This window comes from Heterodontus francisci, chromosome 10 (genome assembly GCF_036365525.1).
Source record: "Heterodontus francisci isolate sHetFra1 chromosome 10, sHetFra1.hap1, whole genome shotgun sequence".
Taxonomy (NCBI): domain Eukaryota; kingdom Metazoa; phylum Chordata; class Chondrichthyes; order Heterodontiformes; family Heterodontidae; genus Heterodontus; species Heterodontus francisci.
In genome coordinates, this window is record NC_090380.1 from 79,527,895 (window position 1) to 79,548,285 (window position 20,391).

The following is a 20,391-nucleotide window of genomic DNA, read 5'->3' on the forward strand; positions in this document are numbered from 1 at the left end:
CACCCCTCAGCAGAGACCCACGCGCATTTAGTTATCATTTTAATTTAGACTCCACCACAGATTTCCTCCCCTTCTGAAGTTCAGATGACGCACTCTCTCTGCTTCAGTGGTTCAAACCCATTCATTCCCATTCGCTGGGATTTCCTTTGATGACTCAAACCTCCTCTTCCAGTTCCTTGTGCTTCTTCAGGGGTTCCCATTTACTTCCTCCCCATTCCTGGAGTCTCCAGGCAGAAGAAAAGAGAATGGAAAGAAGAGAGAGTGAGAGATGGTTAACACTGCATTTGAATTTCTGAATAAAAAACAGAGTTGGAGATGATGGCCTTGATCTTAACTCTGGTCACATTTAGGGCTTTCCCATGGACTCCTTGGCATGAGACCATGGCCATTTAACTCCTAGGACTCCTTTGAATTGTTCAGGTATTGCTCCTGCCTGAAACAGGTGGGAGTGATATTATGGCCGGCGGGCAGGAGCAGGAGTTATGCCAGGAGCCGCGTACCACTGGGGATCCAAGAGAACAGTGTCCAGCACAAGGTCTGGCTCAGTGTCTGCCCTCTCTGGGCATAAAATATCCCAAAGAGGAACAGAGAGTTCTTAGGAACATAGGACTTAGCAGCAGGAGCAGGCTGTTCGGCCCTTCGAGCCTGCTCCGCCATTAAATAAGATTGCGGCTGATCTGGTTCTGGTTTCAACTACACTTTCCTGTCTGCCCCCCATTAACCCACGACTCACTTGTCTCTATCAAAAATCTATCTAACTCAGCCTTGAATAAATTCAATGACCCAGTCTCCACTGCTTTCTGGGGAAGAGAATTCCACAGACTAACAACACTCTGAGAAAAATTTCTCCTCATCTCTGTCTTAAAAGAGAGACCTGTTATTCTTAAACTGTGTCCCCTAGTCCTCCCCCACAAGAGGAAATATCCTCCCGGTATTTACTCTATCAATTCCCCTCAGGATCTTATATGTTTCAATAAGATCACCTCTCATTCTTCTAAACTCCAACAGGTATAGTCTCAACCTGTCCAACCTTTCTTCATAAGATAGGTCCTTCATCCCTGAAATTAGTCCAGTGAATTTTCCTCTCATGCAATTGTATCCTTTTTCAAATAAGGAGACCAAAACTGTACACAATTCTTCAGATGTGGTCTCACTAAAGGTCCTGTACAGCTGCAGTAAAACTTCCCTACCTTTATACTCTATTCCCCTTGCAATAAACGCCAACATTCCATTTACCTTCCTAATCACTTGCTGTAACTACATACTAACCTTTTGTAATTCCAGGACACCCAGATCCCTCTGTCCCATTGAGTTCTGCAATCTCTCTCCATTTAAATAGGAGACAGCTTTTCTATTCTTCACATTTTCACATATTATACTCCATCTGCCAAATTTCTGCCCACTCACTTAACCTATCTATATCCTTTTGTAGACTCTTCACCTCCTCGACAACTTACTTTCCTTCCTATCTTGGTGTCATCCGCAAATTTAGTTACCATACATTTGGTCCCTTCATTCAAGTCACAGATATAGATTGTAAGTAGTTGAGGCCCCAGCACTGATTCCTGTGGTACTCCACTAGTTACAGCTTACCAACCAGAAAAAGACCCATTTATTCCTACTCTGTGTTTCCTGTTAGCTAACCAATCATCTATCCATGCTAATATGTTACTCCCTACACCATGTACTCTTATCTTGTGTAGTAATCTTTGATGTGGCACCTTATCAAATGCCTTTTGGAAATCCAAGTAGACCACATGGACAGGTTCCCTTTATCCACCTTGTTTGTTACCTCCTTGAAGAACACTAATAAATTATTTAAATACTATTTCCCTTTCACGAAACCATGTTGACTCTGTCTGATCGATTATGATTTTCTAAGTATTCTGCTATAACCTCCTTAATACTGGATTCTAGTAATTTCCCTAGAACAGATGTTAGGCTAATTGGCCTATAGTTTCTGCTTTCTGTTTCCTTCCTTTCTTGAATAAAGGTGTTACATTTGCTATTTTCCAATTCGCTGGGACCCTTCCAGAATCTAAGGGATTTTGGAAGATTATAACCAAAGCCTCTACTATCTCTGCAGCCACCTCTTTTAAGACCCTAGGATGCAGGCCATCTGGCCCTGGGGACTTGTCAGCCTTTAGGTCTAATAGTTTTCCCAGCACCTTTTCTCTTGTGATGGTGATTGTTTTAGGTTCCTCCCTGCTTTTCACTTCTTGCTTTTCAAGTATCTTTGGCAGGTTTTCTAAGGCTTCAGCGGTGAAAACACACAAAATACCTGTTCAACACCTCCGCCATTTCCTTGTTTTCCATTGTCAATTCCCAGACTCACTGTCTAGAGGACCAACATTAGCTTTAGTCACTCTTTTCCTATTTAAATACTTGCAGAAACTCTTACTATATGTTTTTATATTACTAGCTAGTTTTCTCTCATACTCTTACTTTCTCCCTCAATTTTTTTGTCATTCTTTGCTGGTTTTTAAAATCAGTCCAATCTTCTGACCTCCCACTAATTTTTGCAGATTTGTACAGTGTTTCTTCTAATTTGATACTATCCTTAACTTCCTTATTTAGCCATGAATGATGCATCCTTCTCGAAGAATCTTTCTTCTCTGAAGTAGAGTTTTCTTTGTGCAGTTTTGAATTTGTAAATATCAGTAATTGAGAATGTTAGCAAATATCTATATGAAGAAACCAAATAACTTTGCCAACAACTTGCATACATATAAACACCTCCAGCATAGAAAAATATCCTAAAGTGTTTCACAGTGATGCAATCAGAAAAAATGGACACCAAGCCAAAGAAGGAAATATTAGGAGGGGGTGATCAAATCTTGGATCAGTGAGATGGGTTTTAAGGACTGAATTAAATGAGTAGAAGAAGGAGAGGCAGAGAGATTTAGGGCGTGAATTCCAGAGCATAGGGCCTAGATAGCTGAAGATTTGACTGCCAATGGTGAGGTGAAGTGGAAAGAGATACATGAGAGTTCAGAGTCAGAGGAATGGAGAGTCCAGAGAAGGTTGCAGAGATAGGGATGGACAAGGCATGAATGGATTTAAACATGAGGGGGCGGAGGTGATGGCGTAGTGGTAAAGTCACTGGACTAGTAAGCCAGAGCCCCAGGCTGATGCTCTGGGAACATGGGATTGAATCCCACCATGGCAAGTGGTGGAATTTGAATTTAATTAATAAATCTGGAATTAAAAGCAAGTCCAGTGGTGACTATGAAATCATTGTCGATTGTTGTAAAAACCCATCTGTTCACTAATGTCCCTTAGGGAAGGAAATCTTCCGTCCTTACCTGGTCTGGCTTAAAATGTCTTGCCTGGTCTGACTTCCAGGGCAACTCCCTCTCAACTGCATACCACTGTGCCACCACCTCTGGTGAGGGTGGCGTCTGGGACATTGTCTGCAAGGTATGATTCTGTGAGTATATGTCAGGCGGCTGCTTGACTAGTCTGTGGGATAGCTCTCCCAATTTTGGCACAAGCCCCCAGTTGTTAGTAAGGAGGACTTTGCAGAGTCGATAGGCTGGGTTTGCCATTGTCATTTCCAGTGCCTAGGTTGATGCTGGATGGTCCATCCAGTTTCATTCCTTTTCTTATCACTGTCATCCATAACAGTATTGGTAAGAGTGACCACTGCACAGTCCTTGTGGAGACAGAGTCCTGTCTTCACATTGAAGGTACCCACCTTCGTGTTATGTGGTACTACCACCATGCTAAATGGGATAGATTTTGAACAGATCTAGCAAATCAAAACTGGGCAGCCATGAGGCGCTGTGGGCCGTCAGTAGCAGCAGAATTGTATTCAACCACAAGGCCTGGCATATCCCCCACTCTACCATTACCATCAAGCTGGGGGACCAATCCTGGTTCAATGATGAGTGCAGGAGGGCATGCCAGAAGCAGCACCAGGCATACCTAGAAATCAGGTGTCAGCCTGGTGAAGCTACAACACAGGACTATATGCATGCCAAACAGCAGAAACATCATGCAATAGACAGGGCTAAGTGATCCCCCAACCAACGGATCAGATCTATGCTCTGCAGTCCTGCCACATCCAGTCTTGAATGGTGATGGACAATTAAATAAGTAACTGGAGGAGGTGGCTCCACAAACATCCGCATAATCGATTATGGGGGAGCCCAGCACATCAGTGCAAAAGACAAGGCTGAAGCATTTGCATCCATCTTCAGCTGGAAGTACTGAGTGGATGATCCATCTCAGCCTCCTGAGGTCCCCAGCATCACAGATACCAGTCTTCAGCCAATCGGATTCACTCCACATAATATCAAGAAATGGCTGAAGGCACTGGATACTGCAAAGACTGTGGGCCCTGACAACATTCTGACAATAGTACTGAAGACCTGTGCTCCAGATCTAGCCATGCCCCGAGCCAAGCTGGTCCAAAATAGCTATAACACTGGCATCTACCCAGCAATTTGGAAAATTGTCCAGATATGTCCAGTGTACAAAAAGCAGGACAAATCCAACCTGGCCAATTACCACCCTATCAGTCTACTCGTGATCATCAGCAAAATGATGGAAGGGGTCATTGACAGTGCTATCAAGTGGCGCTTGCTCAGTAATAACTTGCTCACTGAGGCTTGGTTTGGGTTCCGCCAGGGCCATTCAGCTCCTGACCTCATTACAGCCTTGGTCCAAACATGGATAAAAGAGCTGAACTCCAGAGGTGAGGTGAGAGCGACTGCCCTTGACATCAAGGCAGCATTTGACCTTGGTATCAAGGAGACCTAGCAAAACTGGAGTCAATGGGAATCAGGGGAAAAACTCTTTGTTGGTTGGAGACATACAGAGCACAAAGGAAGATGGTTGTGGTTGTTGGAGGTCTATCATCTCAGTCCCAGGACATCACTGCAGGACTTCCTCAGGGTAGTGTCCTAGGCCGAACCATCTTCAGCTGCTTCATCAATGACCTTCACTCCATCAGAAGGTCAGAAATGGGGATGTTCGCTGATGATTGCACAATGTTCAGCACCATTCGTGACCACTCGCATACTGAAGCAGCCCTTGTCCATTTGCAGCAAGTCCTGGACAACATCAGGCTTAGACTGATAATTGCCAAGTAACATTTTCACCACACAAGTGCCAGGCAATGACCATTTTAAAAAAGAGAGAATCAAAGCATCTCCCCTTGATTTTCAATGTCATTACAATTGCTCAATCCCCAGTATAAACATCCTGGGGGTTACCATATGACCAGAAACTGAACTGGTCCAGCCACCTAAATGCCGTGGCTACTAGAGCAGGTCAGAGGCTGGGAATTCTGTGACACATAACTCACCTCCTGTCTCCCCAATGCCTGTCTACCATCTACAAGGCGCAAGTCAGGAGTGTGATGGAATACTCTCCACTTGCCTGGATGGGTGCAGCTCCAACAACACTCAGAGCTCGACACCATCCAGGACAAAGCAGCCCGCTTAAATGGCACCCCCAACCACAACCCTCAACATTCAGTCACTCCAACACCGACACATAGTGGGCAGCAGTGTGAACCATTTACAAGATGCACTACAGCAATTCACTAAGGCTCCTTCGACATCACCTTCCAAACCCGCGACCTCTATCACCTAGAAAGACAAGGGCAGCAGATTCATGGGAACACCACCACCTGCAAGTTCCCTTCCAAGCCACACACCATCCTGACTTGGAAGTATATCGTTGTTCCTTCACTGTCGCTGGGTCAAAATTCCAGAACTCCCTTTCTAACAGCACTGTGGGTGTACTACACCTCATGGACTGCAGCGGTTCAAGAAGGCAGCTCTCCACCACCTTCTCAAGGGCTATGAAGGATGGGCAATAAATGCTGGCCTAGTCAGCGACGCACACATTCCATGAAAGAATAAAAACAAATGAAGAAGAGAATTTTAAGTTTGAGGAATTGGGGAACTGGGAGCTAATGTAGGTCAGCAAGAATAGATCAGAACGTAAGAACTGGGAGCAGGAGTAGGCCATTTGGCCCCTCGAGCCTATTCTCCCATTCAGTAAGATCATGGCTGATCTGATCATGGCCTCAACTCTACTTTCCTGCTGGCTCGCCTCCCCCTCCACCCCCCCCCCCCCCCCCCAAATAACCCTCAACTCCCTTGTATATAAAAATCTGTCTAACTCAGCCTTGATTTTATTCAAAGACCCAGCTTCCTCTGCTTTCTGGGATAGAGAATTCCAAAGATCAATGACCCTCGAAGAAATTCCTCCTCATTACTGTCTTAAATGGGAGACCCCTAATGCTGAAACTGTGCCCCCTGGTTGTAGATGCCCCCACGGGGGAAAATATCCTCTCAGCATCTACCCTGTCCAGCCCCCTCAGTATCATATGTTTCAATAACATGGGATTGATGGGTAAGTGAGATTGCTGCAGGATAGGATACAGACAGATTTGTTTTGGATGAGCTTAAGTTTATAGAATATGGGAGATTGGTCTGGAGAAGAATAGAATAGATAAGTTTGGTGATGACAACAGCATGAATGAGGGTTTCAGTAGCAGACAGGATGATGCAAGGGCAGAATGATATTACAGACATGGAAGTACGAACATACAAAATTGATGAGCATGAAAATACCGATCACAGATCACCAACATTATCACTATGACCAACTAATTAGACCGGATATTGAACCAAGAATTATCAATTGAATCATCACATTCACCAAATTAGCTTTCAATACTCAAATAAAGTGCAATTGTATTGTGATCTGTTGCAAGCTTAACATGGACAGGATACTGGGCATCTTTAGTGAAGAAGGATCCAGATATCAACTAATACTTGGAAATATAGTTGACTGGAATTTTTGTTTGCCATTTTGACAGATGCTGGCGGTATGAACCTAAGCGACCCTAAGTTGTGTTACATTCTGGATGGAATTCTCTTTGTGTATGGGATTATAATCACTGGTCTCTACCTTAAGCTGAGGGTAAGTCATTTACCATTATCTGTGAGTTTCAAAGGAACCATAAATAAAATATTTATTATAAATGAAGAACAATGCATATGTCTCTGCAGGTCACTCTGTAGCATTAATGTAATTTTTCCTAATGGACAGACAATGTACTTGTCTAAACTGTATGAGGAGCAAATCGTCAATGTTATTACAGTGATTCATATGCAGTATGCTTGGCGTTTTAGTGGGTGCCAGAATCTAGATGTAGGTGTATCGATGTGCTGTAGCATTGAGTGGTAGGAAAGAACACCCATGATTTCCCACTCAAGAAGTTTCCAGGTTTGACCAAATACCATGTAGACGAGGAAATTACACAGGAAGGGGCACTCTCGCATTATTTTGGTAACATTAATTTGGTAATCTAACTTCAAATAGTCACGGCAAAAACATTTAAAATGGAATAACAAACTCCCACAACTCCTCCTAGTTGTTGTATAGATATGCACAAAATGAGGATGTGGCCCTAAACACACACAGCATTATTTTTTAATGAGATATATTTTTCTTTTTTCCTGCTTTATTGCAGCATGATTTAGTAGAGCTGGATTTTTTTCCCTGAGGCATCTGTGGTAATTACTAGCACAGAAAGAACATTTATCTTGAGGTTTCTGTGCCTCAACTCTTTCCCAAACATTAAATAATTATAACCACATAGACTAAAACTACATTTGTTTAAAATCAAAAGTGAGCTGATTGTCTATTCATCTATGGGAACATTTTGTTCCCTTCCTGATGCAGATCATAAAAATCTGACAAGCTAGCACACCAAGGACTCCATGATCATTTGATGACAATTAACACATTGATTTTACCACAAACAACAAGGAAAATACTTATTTCTTACCGCATTGTACTATGGAGCAGAAATAGCACCAGTGTTGATGAAAAGAATATTTAGTCCTTTGTTAAATATGGGCTGGAATTTTATGCCCTCACCTAAAGAGTGGGCTAGTGGCGGTGTGGGGGGAGGGGCGTAAAATGGAGTGGGAGGCTTGGGGAGCCCTTCACAACAATCTCCCACCTCCACCGCCATTTTACCTGGCCTGCCCGCCCCAGGCCAATCAAGACCCTTAAGTGGCCAAATAATGGCTATTTAAGGGCCTTTGCCCGCCGCCACAGGGATTTTACCGTTGGCGGGCAGGCAGCCCAGGCCGGAGAAAAGCAGCCTGACAAAAGTATGCGGCTTTCTGACGGGAGGGGGGAGGGGTCCTCCTAATCGGGCACACCGTGCCTGACGGAGAGCCGTCCCCGATGCCCCAACCACACCCAACACAACCCCCTCCCCCCCCCTAATCGACCCCCCTTGCGTCGCTGGGGCCCAACCGATCACCTCCCGTGATGTCCCAAAACCCTACCTTTTTCCGAGGCTGTCATTCCTTTTCTTGTGGAAGCTGGGTTGCAGTCCCAGCAGTGGCCACCGCTTCCGGTGGCCGCTGCTGGGACTAAGAACTGCTGGCCCGCTGATTGGCCAGTAGCTCCAACAGGCGGGACTTCCTGCCTCAGTGAGGTGGCAGTCCAGCCTAAGACCAATTAAGGGCCTGGGGACCATAAAATCTGGACTGGATCTCCAGGCCCAGTGGAGGCGGGATCGCCACCAACATTTCGGTTGGTGGACGGCTCCCGTCCGCCATGCAAAAAATTCCAGCCATGGTTTCTCTTGCTTGTAAGTCCGAACATGGCATTTATTTAGTACCATTCAGAAATAGATTATTAATGTTGTGAGATTTTTCTAATTTCACGTAATATTTTTGTGTACAGAGGACTCTTCAACAAGATACTGTTAGTGCAAGATATTTTGTGAATGCATGCACTTCTATTGTAATTTCTCAATTATTTTGTTATCTTTTCAGCACTCCATGGACAACATATGAACTGGGGTTAAAAGGGCAAACAAATGACCTGTTCTCTTGCCTCTTATAATGGCTGAAAGGAGTAGCAGGAAAGTGGTCTAATTGAAAGTTTTGAAACTTTCTTTCAGATTCTCTCCCTTCCCCACCATTTGGAAAAGTGCATGAACAGCACCTTCCCATGTAAGCAGGGCTGAGATTAATAACTATTGGTAACCTAGTAGTGTGGGAGACTGTGGGTGTCTTGATACAGGCTTCTCATTCCATAAAGGACAGATTGCGAAATCTTGCACTTTATTTTTAATTTCCTGTAGTAATATATTTATATCAGGCAATGGGATTGGAAAATGAAATTTATTTTTGTAAAACATCCTTTTCCTTTTGTTTTCAAAGCTGACCAAGGTAAAAAGTAAACCTGAAGATATTCCTGCAAACCAATTGAATATAGAAGACCAATATCAAGTAAGTAACTGCTTACATTTTCTTTAATTATTTTTTAACTGTTGCTGTGTTATCCAATTAATTACACCTGATACAAATCAGGATCCTACTGTCCCTGTGACAAAGTGAAAATGTGTTTGTCACCACTACTGAAGGTCCTGATGCCTGAGTGTGCTGAGGTGTACACTGAGGTGGGTCAGTGTTCAGTTGCTTGCCACACACAAATCAATCACCTTTTCTGCAAAAGATATTCACTCTTTTGGAGATGGGGCTAGATGAAAGGAAGACAAATACACATTCAGAGCATCATTTGTAATATTTACCACTGAAAATTAATTGGAGGAACAGTAAAACAAAAGTTGACAAATACAAATTCATCTTCTTTGACGAAGCTAATTAGAGGATCTGTATTTTTCAACATTTTCCCTCTCTTCACCAATTCCCGTTCCATTATTGTACAAATCTCTGAAATGATTGAAGTGTTTTGTCAACATGATAATAACAAAATGAAACTGCCCTTCACTCTGGTAGATGTGTGATCTTTTATCCTTGGAGCGTCGGGGGAGGGGGGAATTTATACCAGAGTTAAAACATTTTAAAAATCTTAGAATATAGGCATTTGTGTGATTTAATAATTGTAAATTGTTAAGGATCAGTCACAGTTGAGACTGACATGTTGTGTAAATCATGTGGTGTAAAAGCTTAAGACTTCATGTGAAGGAATCGTTGACTAATGACACTTTAAAACAAATTGTATTTTATTTGAAGATGTACAAAAATGCACTGTACATTTCTCTAATTCTTCAATGTGCTGAGCATTCAAATTCTACAGAAAATATAATTATTTATGACATAATATTAGAACTTGCAGAGGGATTTCATAACAGTTGAAATTGTGGAGGCGTTAATTATTTTGTGGGCATATTGAACAGGATGTCCATCTCATGCAATCAGCAGGAGGCCTGATCAATTTTGTGGTTAGGCGGATGGGGGGCATTAACAAGGATTCCGTGAGGTGCCAGTGCTACTTATTGGCAGCTCACCGATTTGGGAGGGTGGGAAATCCAGCAGGGCAGCTGATCTTGATAAACACAAGAAATAGGAGCAGAAGTAGACCAAATGGCCCATCAAGCCTGCTTCGCCATTCAATACAATCATGGCTGATCTTGGGCTTCAATTCCACTTCCCTGCCCACTCCCCATATCCCTTAATTCTTTGATTCTATCTATCCCAGCCTTAAATGTATTCAACAATGGAGCATCCACAACCCTCTGGGATGGAGAATTCCAAAGATACACAACCCTTTGAGTGTAGTAACATTTCCTCATCTCAGTCCTGAAAGATTGGCCCCTTATCCTGAGACTGTGCCCCTGCGTTCTAGATTCCCTGAACAGTGGAAACAATCTCTTAACTTCTACCCTATCAAGCCCTTTCAGAATCTTGTATGTCTCAATTATATCGCCTCTCATTCTTCAAACCTCCAGAGAATATAGGCCAAATTTACTCAGCCTCTCATCTAGGACAACCCCCTCATTCCAGGGACCAATTTAGTAAGTCTTTGCTGCACTGCCTCCAGTGTAAGAATATCCTTTCTTAAATGTGGAGACCAAAACTGCACACAGTATTCCAAGTGTGGTCTCACCAAAGTCCTGTACAATTTTAGTAAGACTTATTTATTCCTGTACTCTAATCCCCTGCAATAAAGGCCAACATGCCATTTGCCTTCCTAATAGCCTGCTGCACCTGCATGTTAACTTTGTGCGTTCCTTGTACGAGTACCCCCAAGTCTCCTTGAACATCAACAATTACCAGTTTCACATCTTTTTAAAAATATTCTGCTTTTCTATTTTTATGACCAAAGTGAACAACTTCACACTTCCCTACATTATATTCCATTTGCCTTCTTGTTGCCCACTCACTTAACCTGTCTATATCTCTTTGTAGCCTCTCTATGTCCTTCCTGCAGCTTACCTTTCCACCGAGCTTTGTATCATCAGCAAAGTAGATACATTACTCTGTCTCTTCATCCAAGTCATTAATATAGAGTATAAATAGCTGAGGCCCCAGCACTGATCCTTGCGGCACCCCACAATTCACTGTGGGCCAACTTGAAAACCGGTAGCAACAACTTAAAGAGCAGGGTGGAAGCATCAGGAGTAGCAGTTTATATTCTCATCAACATGCTGCCCCTTGACAACATCATCTGAAAACACAGTGTCAGTTTCCACATGTAAGCTAATGCTACCTAGCTCTACCTTACCATCTCATCTCTTGACCATTTCACTATCTCTAAATTATCAGACTGCTTGTTCGTCATCCAGTGCTGGATAAGTAGAAATTTCCTCCAACTAAATATTGGGAAGACCAAAGCCATTGTCTTTGGACCCCGCTGCAAACTCCAATTTCTAGCCATTAACTCCATCTCTCTCCTTGGCAACTGTCTGAGGCTGAACCAAACCATTCACAACCATGGGCCGGAATTTTACGCTGGGTGGACGGGAGCCGGGCTCCGACGTAAATGTCGGTTCCGAACCCGCTTCCGCCCAGCCTGGGGATCCGTGCTGCATTTTATGGATCCCTAGGCTTTAATTGGCCCGAGGCGGGACTTCCACCCACTTGAGGGAGGAGGTCCTGCCTCAGTGAGTTGTCAGCCAATCAGCGGGTCTGCAACCTTAGTCTCAGCAGCGCCACTGGGAGCGGTGGCCACTGCTGGGACTGCATCCCAGCCGACTGAGGAGGATACCAAGGAGCCGGGACTGAAGGTAAGTTTGGGTTGCTTCACCACGGGAATCGTTTGTGCCCTAGTGAGGCTAGGGTGGTCGTTTGGGGGGAGGGGGCATCTTGGATCCCGGGGTTGGGTTGGGAGGCAAGGGCGGCTCTCAATCAGGACCCCCCCGGGGTGCAGAAAGGCTGGCAGCTATAGCTGGGCGGCCTTTCACGTCCCCAGCACACCCGCTTGCCACGGGTAAAATACCCGTGGAGGCGGGCGAGGGCCCTTAAGTGGCCACTTAAGGGTCTTGATTGGCCTTCGGCGGGTGGGCCACTTCTCACCCCCCCACCGGACCTCCTTAAACTTGGTTGGAGGCGGAATCAGGGCGGTTAGGCCTCCCGGAGCCTGCCGCTCCATTTTACGCCACCCCCATGCCACCATCCGACCCGCTGGGGCGGCATAAAATTCCAGCCATGGTGTCATATTTGACAATAAGATGAGCTCCTGACCACATTTCTGTGCCATCACTAAGACCGTCTATTTCCACTTCCATAACAGTGCCCAGCGTCTCCCTGTCTCAGCTCATCTGCTGCTCAATCCCTCATCTATACAATTATCTCTAGACATGACTATTCCAATGAACTCCTTGCTAGCCTCCAATAAACTCTGTAAACTTGAGGTCACTAAAATTCTGCTCCGTGTCCTAACTTAAACCAAGTCCCGTTCACCTATCACCCCTCGGCTCGCTGACCTATGCTGACTCCTGGTTAAGCAACACCTCAATTTTAAAATTCTCATCATTGTTTTCAAATCCCTTAACGGCCTCACCCCTCCCCATCACTGTAACCAATTCTTGCGAAACCCCAATTGTTATTGCTCTACTAATGGTGGCTGTGCCTTCAGCTGCCTAGGCCTTAATCTCTGGAATTCCCTTCCTAAATCTCTCCACCTCTCTATCCTTCTTTAAGATGCTCCTTAAAACCTTACTCATTGACCAAGCTTTTCTCCATCTCCCCTGTTTTTTTTTGGCTCGGTATCAAATTTTGATTGATCATGCTCCTGCGTAGTTCTTGTGTTATGAAAGTGCCTCTGTGTTTTGTTAAATATATTTTTTGAGTATTCATTTTTGAAAGAGTGAAGAAATGTTGAACTTTGGGGTTTTCAAAGGGGTCATGTAAAGACCACTTAACTTTGAAAAACAGCCCCGGAAATATTTTTTAAAAGGGTTACTGAGAGATCTTGAGGAAAACAATTCTTTCTGGGAAACCACTTGACTTCCAGCAACAACAAGCCTTTCCGAAAAACCACTTGACTTCCAGCTCAATAAACAACAGAGAACTTTGGACACCTGGTGAAGTTGTTTATAAATAAGTGACAGGTCAAGATTGATGGCGGTCAAAAGGTTGACCGCCTGTTGGCGGTTTTGCTTTTGAATTGTTTTGAGCTGGGGTTGAACTGTATAAAAAGGGAGAGAACTTCCAAGGAGAGACGAGAATTCCCAAGGAAGGAGAGAAGACCCACAACCCAGCTCAGCTTTCCAGCACCTCTCTAAAAGACCCCGAGAAGTCCACTGTGTCAACGCACCTCGTCTCCAGTCTTTGAAGAAAAGTCTGCTAAATTAATTCTCAACGCCGCCTTAAAAGTACTGTTCTAAAAGATCCCATTGACCTGTCTATGTGTACTCAGAGGCCGGACTGTATGTAGTTTTGAAACACAACATATCTCATCTGCCGTTTCTTCAAGAATGAGCAAGTATTCAGCCCAAGTGTTTTTTGTCTGTGATAGAGCTCTAAAAACCAAATTGCCTTTATTTTTCCAGTCAACCGTTATCTGTGTGAGTGTGAGTGGCCAAGGTAAAAAGGAAACTTTAGTATTTCAATCTGTGTGTTTTCGCTTTATTTCATTACTGGTTAAGACTTGTTTTATAATAAACTGATAATTTTGTTGTTTATTAACAAAACCTAGTTAGTGTGTTTTATTCTGGGATAAAAATAGAGTTTCTGCTTGACTGTATCGGTAGGTGGAAAAAAATTTAAATATATGTTGTGACCCGTGGAGAAGTGGAACTAGAATAAATAGTCCACTCCTCCCACCTCGGTTGTAACACTTAGAACATTTTAATATGCTAAAGGTGCTAGAAAAATATAAGTAGTGTTGTTATAGTGGCAGCACCTACCACAGCAAGGAAATAAATATTGGAAGTCTTTAAGGCTCAGTACACAAGCATGTGGAGGTAAACATGATATTTGATGATTTGACTCTACTCATGATGCTTAATCACGACATTTGATCACAAGCTTTGCCCACTGTTTGCAGATGTTGTTGCATTCAGCATACCATCGCCAAATCCCAAATATTTGACTGTTTTTTAGTGAGATGAATAACGATTTATAAATCAAAGAAAGATTTAAGTATAAGTAAGGTTTTGTACTGTTTGATTTTAGTTCAGGACTTACAGAAGGTCTTGTTTTTCTTAATGAGAATGAGTACTTCAGGCATTGAAGTCTGAACTGGTTCACACTCTTACAAAAGCTTAAGTGTTGGATCATCCCTCACTGGGATCATGTGATCTACATGAGCACTTCTCGCTTTTCCACCAATTTCAAAGTATTGCTTAGTACCACAAACATTTCCCACATTCCACTTGTGTTACTTGTTCATTTCTCCTGATAACACGTTCTCGTTTGTTTGGATCATACTGACATTTCTGACTGAACTGTTTTTGTTCAACTTTTGCAGTCAAATTTGGATGAACTAAACTCAAACGTGTTCTTAATATTCGCTTCATTAAGAGCTCAGCCGATGTATACTGTGTAGAGTGTGGAGTTGTTCTGTATTTCAGCAGGAAATTAGCTAATCTCTGTTTTATGCTGAAACTTGAACATCCATGCAGCACTTACTTCGAGTGCTTCTTTGACTGTTCTCACTGATCTTTCTGCTGTTCTATTTGATGCCGAATGATATGGAGGAGCAAGGGTATATTTGATACCATTTTGCTTTATGAAATTCTGAAACAGAGTAGAACAAAACTGGGGCTGTTACGAGACGAGCTCCTTTGGTAAACCATGACGAGCAAAAATGGACTGGAACTCATCTATTGTCTTTCAGAATTTATGTTTTGACCCATATGCTTTACTTTGATCCACTTAGAGTGACTGTCAATAAGCACCAAGAAATTCGCACTTTCCCTTTTGCAAAAGTCTACATACACTTTTTGAAATCTTCGGATTGCCCATGACTATGGTTGTAGAGGAGTTTCTGATGGCTTATTCCTGCAGTTTTGACAAATGGTACATTTTCCAACCAGTGATTCCGGATCGCCGTCTAGACCAGGCCAATAAACAAATCTTCTGGCTATGGATTTCATGCTAACTAAGCCCATGTGTTCAGTATGAAGTTCTGCCAGAATCTTGTTTCTTAAAGAACTAGGTACTAGCACTCTGTGACAAAAGTCCGAGTGTATCAAGCCTCTGTCCTCAGTACCTTGCTCTACGGCAGTGAGGCCTGGACAATGTATGTCAGCCAAGAGCGACGTCTCAATTCATTCCATCTTTGCTGCCTCCAGAGAATCCTTGGCATCAGGTGGCAGGACCGTATCTCCAACACAGAAGTCCTCGAGGCGGCCAACATCCCCAGCATATACACCCTACTGAGCCAGCGGCGCTTGAGATGGCTTGGCCATGTGAGCCGCATGGAAGATGGCAGGATCCCCCAAGGACACATTGTACAGCGAGCTCTTCACTGGTATCAGACCCACCGGCCGTCCATGTCTCCGCTTTAAAGACATCTGAAAACGCGACATGAAGTCCTGTGACATTGATTGCAAGTCGTGGGAGTTAGTTGCCAGCGATCGCCAGAGCTGGCGGGCAGCCATAAAGGCGGGGCTAAATTGTGGCAAGTTGAAGAGGCTTAGCAGTGAAGAGACTTGTGGGTGGCACAGTGGTTAGCACCGCAGCCTCACAGCTCCAGCGACCTGGGTTCAATTCTGGGTACTGCCTGTGCGGAGTTTGCAAGTTCTCCCTATGTCTGCGTGGGTTTTCGCCTGGTGCTCCGGTTTCCTCCCACAGCCAAAGACTTGCAGGTTGATAGGTAAATTGGTCATTATAAATTGCCTCTAGTGTAGGTAGGTGGTAGGGGAATACAGGGACAGGTGGGGATATGGGATTAGTGTAGGATTAGTATAAATGGGTGGTTGATGGTCGGCACAGACTCGGTGGGCCGAAGGGCCTGTTTCAGTGCTGTATCTCTAAATAAAGTTTTAAAAAGCAGTTGGCAGGAAAAAAGACAGAAGCACAAGGGGCGAGCCAACTGTGTAACAGCCCCGACAACCAATTTTATCTGTAGCACCTATGGAAGAATCTGTCACTCTAGAATTGGCCTTTATAGCCACTCCAGGCACTGCTTCACAAACCACTGACCACTTCCAGGCGCTTACCCATTGTCTCTTGAGACAAGGAGGCCAAAGAAGAAGAGGTACTAGCATTCTGTGACCCCACTTAATGCATACCTGTTCACGTGCCATTTCATTACATTGATTGTGGAACGATTTCAGCTCCCTGTCTGTAAACAGGTCAAAGTCTGTTCATAGACCTTTTTTAAAACTAGGTCTTTGAGTTTCAGTTGCAATGATTGGAAAGTCCTCATTCACAACTCCTGTTGTGAAGATTGCACCTTCATAGTCTACTTTCGAGTCTTTATGCAGCAAACGCAACAGTGCGTCAACTACAGCATTCTCCTTTGAACTACAATATTCAATGTTGTAGTTGTATTATGAGAGAAGTAAGCCTACTGCTGCACCCTTGACGCTGCCACTGTCAGTATTGCAGAATTCAGCCAAAATATTTACTAAGGATTTATGATCTGTTACTGGTGTAAAGTTTCTACCCAACAAAAACTGGTGAAACATTTTGATTCCAAAGGTTTCCTTTTCTATCTGTGCATAGTTGTGTTCACACGTGGCCAGGATACGTAATGAGAATGCTTCTCTTGGCCATCATCCATGACATGAGTGATCACTGCTTCAACGCCATAGTTTGAAGCATCACATGCTAGCTTCAAGTCACAATTTGTGTCGTAATGAATGAGTTGTGCATCACTGGTCAAGCTTCTCTTACTTGTGACTCTGCATCATAAGCATCTAGTTGTGCTGTAGACCATTCCCATTTTACATCTTTCTTCAATAACTCATGTAGTGAAGCTAACACCGATACAAGTTCTGGCACAAATCGTACTACTGAACCATTCGTAGAAACAATCTAAGCTCAGACACATCAGGCTGAATTTTATGGCTCCACCAGATGGGTTGAGGCAGGGAGCCCACAGAATTGTGATGGGCGGTGGGGATGGAGGGCCTGTTATGTCCCCGTTGCCATGCAATATTGTCAAGGGCGGGATAGGCCAATGACAGCCTTCCCACCCAGAGGCCAATTGAAGCCCTTAAAGGGCCTATTAACAGCCACTTAAGGGCCTCTTCCTGTCGTTACTGGGATTTAACCAGTGGGGGGGGGGACCCTCAACAGATGGAGAGTTCGCCCAATAAAATGAGGTGACCACCTTGTGGGGTTGGAGGGGGGGGCTTCCTCTGTGGGCAAGCTGTGGCCCACGGAGGGCCCCCACTAACAAACAAAACACCTCCCTGTATCTACCTCCCCCCACCCCAACCCAACCATCGCCGGGGCCTTCAAGACTGACTCCAGCAACCTTGCCTCACTCATCTTGGGTCCGGGTTCCAGCGTTGGGTCTGCTTCCAAGGCCTCCTGCAGTACCAGCAATGGCAACTGTTCCCAGCTGGGCTGCCAATACTACTGAGCTTCCAGCCCTGTGATTGGCTGGCAGCTCTTGAAGGTGGAATTCCCATCTTTAAAGAATGGGATCCCAGCACTGGGCTGCTAATCGGCCCAACGCCATACCATTGTGTCTGGGTGGGGTGGGTTCCAAATGGCCGAGGTTCCATATGCTTTTTTGCTCTGGTGCAGGGAGCCCCACCACGGGCACAAAAGTAAGCCCCTTTTGGCATTAGGGCATTGACTATTGCCTCGATCTTCTCACTAGCTGTAGTCCTTTTCCATTCATTTTCTTGTCAAGGCACACTAGCTCAGATTACATAAAAACATACTTTCTCATTTTTAACTTCACATTGTAATCAGTGAGCCTTTTTAACACTTCATCCAACACTTGAAGATTCTCTTCCTCTGTTGTGGTTGCAATCAACCCATCATCCCAATTACACAAGCAATGCGGCACTCTTTACAAAATCCTATCCATTGTAGTTTGTAAGATTTTTGGAGAAGACTTCAAACCATAGGGCAGCTTTGTATAGATGTATAACCCCAAGCGTGTGTTTGTGAAATACTGTTGATTCTCTTGATCCACTTTGAGCTGTGCATAAGCATGGGACAAATTCAAATTTGTGAATAGCTTGGAGCCCGTTAACTCCGCATACAAATCTTAAGAGGCTGGTAGTGGATACTGCTCATCAGCCACTGCCTGGTTGATTGTGACTTTGTAGTTCCCCACATAGGCTTAGGTTTTTGTCTGCCTTGGGGACTATTAGAATTGGGTTGCCCAATTACTGTGGTCAGTTTTCACTAGCAAACAATTCCTCTCTAGCTTCTTTAGTTCTTCTAACCTGGGTTTTGAGAGCATAAGGAACCGGCTTAGCTTTACAATAAAAACAGAAAATGCTGGAAATAATCAGCAGGTCCAGCAGCATATGTGGACAGAGAAACAGAGCCAACGTTTCAGGTCGATGACGCTACATCAGAACCGTAAATTTGCTATCTACTGGTTTTGCATCAGGCTTAATTCAGATGTGCGCTTTCACACCGATTATACCTTCATAGCTATCCTTGAAAATGTTCCTACAACTATGCAATAGCTGATCAAGCTTTTTGGTTGTCTCAACTTGGAAAACCTGCTTCCAGTCTAACTTCAGCTTACAAAGCTATCTACAACAATGGGAACTTTGAGGGGCTCGCCTTTAGCTTGGACTTTGTACTCCATTTGTCCACATCTTTCTAACACCTCACCAGAGTAGGTTTTCTACTGAGCTGTGCTCTCACTTAGTGGTATACCACTGAATTTGCTCTCGTCTGTGTCTCTACTCATAATGGAGCAATCTGCAGCCGCATGTTGATGCACTGTTGATCTACCAACATCTTTATACAAACATCTCTGTCATTTGAGTAATTGCCAGTGGCATAAATGCTGTATAACCCTAGCACCTCTTTGCTTAAACACTCTGGATTTACTTCAAGATTGTAAATTCCACCCTTGCTACGTTGCTGCTTTCCATTAGTACCAGAAAGAGTTCTCTTCCCTGCTTTGGTCTTTGCTCGGCAAGCAGTTGCAATATGGCCTATCTTTTGGCAATTAAAGCATTTGGCATTTCTGTACTGACATGCCTGTGTCCTGTGGTTGCCATTACAGCGATAATGAATCACTAAACTTTTATCAACAGCATTCTTCTGATCAGGTCTCCCTGCTTTAGCTTTGGCAGAAGTCTTAACAGTGGTGGGAAGCTGTACTAGTCACTTGCATTGGAAGAAATTCCTGAGCATTCTTTGATGTTATCTCCATGGTAGAAGCAATCTCACCCGCTAACTCAAACATAAGATTTTGTGTGTTTAGTAACTTTGACTGGATTCTTTCATCCACCAATCCACACACAAATCTGTCTCTTAATGCACGGTTTCAGAACGTACCAAAGTTGCAACATAATGATAAATTCTTCAGCGCCACAATGTACCTGCCAACTGTTTTGCTATTTCTCTGGTTTCTGGTTCCAAATTTGTAGCTTTCTGCTATTTCTAGTGGTTTAGGATTTTAATGTTTGGCACATCTTTTGCCTTGTTAGGAGCATGAAGGTTTGTTAGCCTGCCATTCACTTCCGGGCCAATCTCTTAGCAAAATTGCTTCCTTGCATTCAAGAATTACCTTATTCTGAGTCTGGGCCTCTTCCCTGTCACCTTTGAGTTCTATTATTAGCTCTGAAGAACATGTCCATTTTTTCAATATATGAACAGAATGGTTCTCATGCTCTATCATACATTCCTAGCCTTCCAATATGTCTCGTGGGTGCAGCCATTTTATTCCAGTAAACACTTTACTATGGCTGTCTGTAACAGTGATGCAAAAGCTAATTCAGCCTAATCAGAACAAATTCACCAAAGCCAGTGTAGTTGGTAGTTGAATCGATTGGACATTAGGACCCTGCAGAATCTATTCAACTGAGTGTAGCCACGCATTTTTAGTAACAATGAGGCTCAACACAATCTAGTGAAAATCATCCTAGCAGGTAGGCCACTGGGAGCTAGTGCATTTTGTTGAGCACTGTCTCTACTTACATTTGCTGCAAAAATGCTTACACTTAATCCCATTTTGTTGCCAAAATGGGAGGAACTTGTGAAGAAAGATAGATACCAA

General features: G+C 43.8%; 1 protein-coding gene across 4 annotated transcripts in view; it reads left to right on the forward strand.

Moving 5' to 3' along the window:
• Nucleotides 1-20,391, forward strand: part of cd247 (CD247 molecule) — a 164,060-nt gene that overhangs the window by 115,597 nt on the left and 28,072 nt on the right. For all 4 annotated transcript variants that reach the window (XM_068040845.1, XM_068040848.1, XM_068040847.1 and 1 more), the window contains exons 2-3: nucleotides 6,839-6,942; nucleotides 9,210-9,278. In XM_068040845.1, coding sequence (XP_067896946.1) covers nucleotides 6,839-6,942; nucleotides 9,210-9,278 — 173 coding nt within the window. The remainder of the gene's footprint in view (nucleotides 1-6,838; nucleotides 6,943-9,209; nucleotides 9,279-20,391) is intronic.